At 42.4% G+C, this 5,540-nt stretch overlaps 1 protein-coding gene across 1 annotated transcript; it reads left to right on the forward strand.

Moving 5' to 3' along the window:
* Positions 1-855: 855 nt before the first annotated feature.
* Positions 856-3,666, forward strand: LOC308224480 (TLR adapter interacting with SLC15A4 on the lysosome-like; the record flags this gene model as incomplete). The annotated part of the gene is made up of 2 exons (XM_080624459.1): positions 856-940; positions 2,696-3,666. The coding sequence occupies exon 2, from the start codon at positions 2,743-2,745 to the stop codon at positions 3,664-3,666; it is 924 nt and encodes a 307-aa protein (XP_080480585.1). The 5' UTR covers positions 856-940; positions 2,696-2,742.
* Positions 3,667-5,540: the final 1,874 nt, after the last annotated feature.

Consider the following 5,540-nt stretch of genomic DNA (forward strand, 5'->3'; position numbering starts at 1 on the left):
CTTCTTAGGGTCTAACCTGTGCTTCCTGAGGGATGAAGCGTGCTTCTTGGTGTCTAAAAAGTGCAGCCCAGCCCCGTGAGCGCCTTTCGGCTGCAAAAAGGTCCTTCTAGGAGCGAAACCAGGCTCGCTGTGCCGCTGTCATTAAACCTGGCTGAAGAGGCATCCCCAGAGAGCTCGAACTCGGGTTGGGGTAAATAAGGAGTTGCTGTGGGAGAAGGTATTGGAAAACTCGAAGAAGTTGGGGTTTTTAAAATGATATAGTGCTGGTTTAAATGGAAACTTGCAGCAGCTGGACTTGGAATAAAACAGTTAATGTAGTGAACTTCTATTTCACGTTTATATGTATCAAATACAGAGGCTGAATTGAGTGACTTTGCGTGCTGCTATAGTTCATTAGAAAATTTGGTGAAGTTTTCAACTTCTTCCCCATCAGAAAAAGGTCAGAAGACTATAAATCTGGCTATTTGTTTCAAAAGGGGAAATGTGGTAAATATCACCGCCTCTGTAAGTCAGGTGGGTGACAGCACGAAGCTGAACTTCTGTAGATGGAAGTGTTGGGTGGAATTCAGTTTTGGTTTTGAACAGCGGGGTGAAGTAAGACATGATGGTCTTTCAGAGGACTTAGTTGGTTTTAAGTGATGTACTGTGGCAGTTAGCAACTCATCAGCGTTGCACCACAGCCGGAAACAACTCCATTTGCTTTTTAACATCCTCTTTCAGCTCTGCTGTCACTTGGTATTCAAAACCCGTGCCCTTTTCCAGTGGGATCACTTCTGTTTTAAAAGGAAAAAAAAATGGGGAACTAAATCATGTGTACAGTTTTTTTTCCACACAGACAGCAGTGAAGAAGGGGTATGTAAGAATCAGTTCTTGTGCAGCCGCTGTAGTAGGAGAGTTCTGGGCTATGTGACCATCCGCCTCCCTTACTCGACGAGGTTTGGTAAGTCTGGGCTTTTTGTGCCCTTTTTCCTCACTCTTTGTTCCAGAATTCAGGCACCATTTGCTTTACTTAGAGAGGGCAGTTTTGCTAAGATATCCATATTTCAGCTCTCCATTAACACTGACCATCTACATGAACACTATGACCATTTTCAAAGCAATGCAGCAATATTTTTTAGCACTTAAAGATCTGGGTACCTATATCCCATTTTTTCAGAGGTATATGAAGCATACGTAAATGATCCCGTAGGTAAAATAAATGGCTATGCTAATGTAACCAGGAGAAGGCATGGTATATTGCCTCACTTGCTGGCATATTGCAATTCCAGTGTTGCCTTCAGCTTCAGGAGCTGAAACAGAACCCTGAAAAAGGAAAAGCAAATGGCTGTAACGTGCCAACAGGTGGGAAATAAAAAAATCCCATCTTTCAAGTAATTGGAGCTGTAGAACAGCTTTCTGGAAGGAGTACTGGGACTAAAAAAAGTGACCCAGTGAGTCAAGTTTGGTGGCTGATTGATAGAAGCAAATGAGTAAAGTGAGGAGGATCTTCCTGGTTATATATCAAACATACTCAATCTGCAGTGGTTTCTTTGGTGTGGAGGGCTAAACAGTGACCTGCATGGCATCACTACTGATGGAAATTGCCAGCCCAGTGAAAAGTATTGAGCCTTAATTGTCCATGATGCAAGTAGAATTTTGGGTGTATTCTCAACAGCATGCCAGTGTGTCATGTTCTGTGGGAGATTTAGTACGTACTCTGCAGTAAAGCTGCCTCATCCCTTGCCTCTGCCCCCTATTGCAAACCATTAGCACAGTAGAGGCATGTAAAGGTACTTGAATTACTCAGAGATTAACAAGGCATTTGAGGAATAGACAGATTTTCTTGTGTTCATCTTTCCCATACCTCCTTAAGAGGAGTGCTGGGGATCTTTTCCTTAGTGAGTTTAGGTCAGACTTGGCACTAAGTGGAAAGATTCCCAGTGATTTTAACAGTAGGTGAATTCAAAAGGAATGGTAAAGAATTGCTAAACACAGTAGATTATTTTGAAACATATTGGCCAGCTTTTAATTGTTCATGTGCATTTAGTAAAACTAAAAGCCTAAAGCTTTTAGTAAAAGCCTACAGATAACACAAGCATACTACTTATCGCCATTGGGGAAGACAAATTAATATCTATCTTTTAAAATCATCATTAAGAGGAACTCTAAAAACATTTCTATATGTGGACTACATGTTGGATGCAGTTTTGCTGTATTTGAACTATCAACATCTTTTGAAGGTCCTTGGCTCCTCACAGGAGGGCTCAGACCAATTCAAAATCAGCCTCTAAGTCTGAATTTGATCTTGATTTCTTTCCTATGTCACTCCTTCAGCTCTTGGAACTTGTTGTCTTTCAGTGGAAAACCCTGATTTGCAACTGATGGTAGTGATATAGGCACGTAAAATAATTCTGTTGATTTTTACAGCCCATAACTATGATCTATCTCAACTAGCCACAATACAGAGAGGTTACTAGGAACAGAAGTCATATTAGCGATGAAGGACCCAGTTAATGCCCTTCCTATACCTACTGAATGACATTTGCTGACAGGGTGTAGAGGTTGAAATTGTAGAAAAACATGCGGTTTGCTAAAAATAAATATTTTGGAGAGGGAAAAAAAGAATCTCAGTCTTTATGGAAAGCACACTGTGAATTTTTTGTTATTACTCCTCTTTGTCCAGAGAAGGTTGAGGTACTCTGCTTGTCACTCACAGGACTACATGGAACTCTGCTGATCAGGCTGTTACTCACACTTGCCGTCATGTTGGCAGAAGGCATCTTAACTAGACTCATATATAAAGAAAGCTGTCATCAAGATCAGCCTCGCAAATCTCATGCATCCAGAAGGGATAAAGAGGGAATCTGGAGACAGAAACTTGTAGACAACCCAAAACTCAGAGGCTTTGCTGATGGACATGAGAAGCAGGATGAGATCTCTGCTAGAAGCAGCCAAATGGAACACAGGAGCAGTCCTCAGCAGAGATCTGCAGAAAAGGAACCTGCAAAGGAACAGAAAGCGCTTGTTAAAGGAACCGTGTCACCGGCTTTACATATCCCCAGAAGAGAACAGGATACTGATCAGGCGGATTTGTACAGGTCCTGGTTGTGCAACAGCATTTACCAAAACTACCCTGACCTGCATATTGGGGGAGACCGCGTCGGGGACCATGCATGTGATTCAGGTTGTGTTTTGGACCATGCGTGGGATGAACTTCCCGATGGCCCTGTTTTACTGTCTGCAGATATCCCTCTAGGTCAGTCCCTTCCATGTGAGCATCCCGAAAAACCAAGTGTGAAATCCCTGTCTGGAGATGAAGCTGGGGAAAGGAGTATTGTGCTCTGTAAGGAGCCCCTTTCGAACTCCGTGCTCAACAGGTACATGGAAACAAAAGTGGCAGAGCTCTATAAAGAGGTTTTCGAAGAAAACCTGACCAGATGTGGTTCTGTAACAAACCTCCTCACCTGCAGCTGGATAAGGAATAACCTGACTCAGATAAGCTTTCAGCTGTCGCAGGAGCAGAATATCGAAACGTCAAAAGCCAGAGAAGTGCTCTTGCACTCTTTAGCTTTGTTTAGTTTGTGCAACACTACCCATAGGAATAGCTCTGAATTCAGTACTCCAAACTTACAAATCTCAAACCCAGCATGCATGAGAAAGAGCTGCAGGACGCAGTTGACATCGTGACTGATCGACTTAGCTGAAGCGGTGAATATGATTTGGATGCGAATGTTTCACTCCAGGATTAGGTTGGGAAATTAAAACATTTACACACTACAGACTTTTTCAAATGAATATATGAAGGCTTGAACCATACTTTATTAGCAGAGGAAGTAAAGGTCACTGTTTTCTTTTTTCCTAATATAGAATTTGAAAGGAATTTCTCTCTAAAATACTAGTCAACCATATTTTTATACTGTATATGTCCCCCTAAGACTCTGTCTGTATGAGTAGTCACGTACCATTGGATTTACTCCTGAAAGAAACAAAAACCAGTTGAAACACGGCTGATAAAACTTTCCTCTAAGAGACTGATCCACCCAACCAGATAGTGAAAGACTCACGTTGTCTTTGCTAGACTGGACTACGTAGTTGAAGCCTAAGTTTGAACTACTGGGGTTCAAATTTTGCTCCTGCAAAGCTTGGTCACAGTGGAAAATGTTTCCTTGGTTTGAAAACCTTGTGAGCAGATGGAGATGTGCAGGACTCAGGGATTATTTTGTGTGTATCATACATAGGGAATATATTGACATGATACCTGAATGAAGACACTAATGTTACTGCGAATGTACGTTTGTACCGCGTAGGTGGAGTATGTTACAATGAAAATCTGGGTGAGAGTTGATCAAGATTGTAAAAGTGTTTGATTTTCTTTAAAAAATGGTTTTCTTTTCAATAAATCCTTACCTCTCTGATGAAACCCGCGCAGCTTTCTGTCAGTTACTGTTGGTTATGGTTTATTTGTGTTTTTAGTAAATGGACTCTGCTTTTATTTCCTTGGAAATGAAGCACCTGCACCCTCAGCAAGGTGAGATGCCTGCAACAGATGGGCAAAACCAATTCCTGCTGAGCATGTGGCAAATAGAATAGTTAAATGAAATCAGACTCATATGTGTCCAAGACTGAAGTGACCATCCTTGCTGAATCAGAAATTCCCATTGGCCTCGGTGGTGTAAGGAGTGCAAGCGACACTTACAAAATGGGTAATACTTTTCTAAGAGGGCAATAAGAAAGGATGCTTTGCTTTTACTGTGCATTGCCCTGATTGCTTCTCAGCATTCAAAACCAAGTCAGGAGTCCTTCGGAAGGGGCCGAAGAACTGCATTGAATTCTGAAGAAGTTCGGAGTGGGCAGCAGACCGAAGTCTTCCTTGATAGAGATGCAGAGAATAAGTTAACTGAGGGTGAGAGGAAAAGTACTCCAGAGGGCATCAGTAACCAAAGGGTTTGCAATTAACCACAGAAAAAAGTGCTCTGTGGCATTTGTGCTGCCTTGCCCTTGCCTTTGATTTCCCCTGGGGTACATTTCTAGTTCAAACTGAAGTCTTGAAAGAAGTTAGTTGCCCAGAGTTCTTCCTCAGGAAATGTGGAAGTTGGAGTTATGGCTGAGGTTCAGACTTTGGTCCGTTTTCTGTCCTTCCCAGCCCTGAGAAGCACAAGAGGAAACCTGTTCTCTCCTTCTCACCTCTGAGTCCTGGCCCTAGGTGTTGAAGCCAACTGTGGTTTCAACACTGATGTTCACAGATGCTTCTGAGCATTGTTGGCTGCCGCAGTGGGAGCAGCTCTGATGTCCCTGCTTCTTCCATCACCTGTAGAGAAATGGCACAGTGGAAGAGTGTGGAAATCAATATTCTGTGTGTGGCAGAAGACGCGGTCGCTGTGAAACTGTGTCAGTCCCATCATGTTTCAGGATGGGTTTCAGAGCCCAGTTTTTAATTAGTTCATCAAATATGTGGTCAGTTTTATCTAGAAGGAAAAGTGCACACAATACCACAAGCAGCATTATAATAAAGGCTACAGATACAGGCTGTCCTGATAACTTTAGCTTGTATTACAACCCGA

Source organism: Psittacula echo (genome assembly GCF_963264785.1).
Source record: "Psittacula echo genome assembly, chromosome: 8".
In the NCBI taxonomy this organism is placed as follows: domain Eukaryota; kingdom Metazoa; phylum Chordata; class Aves; order Psittaciformes; family Psittacidae; genus Psittacula; species Psittacula echo.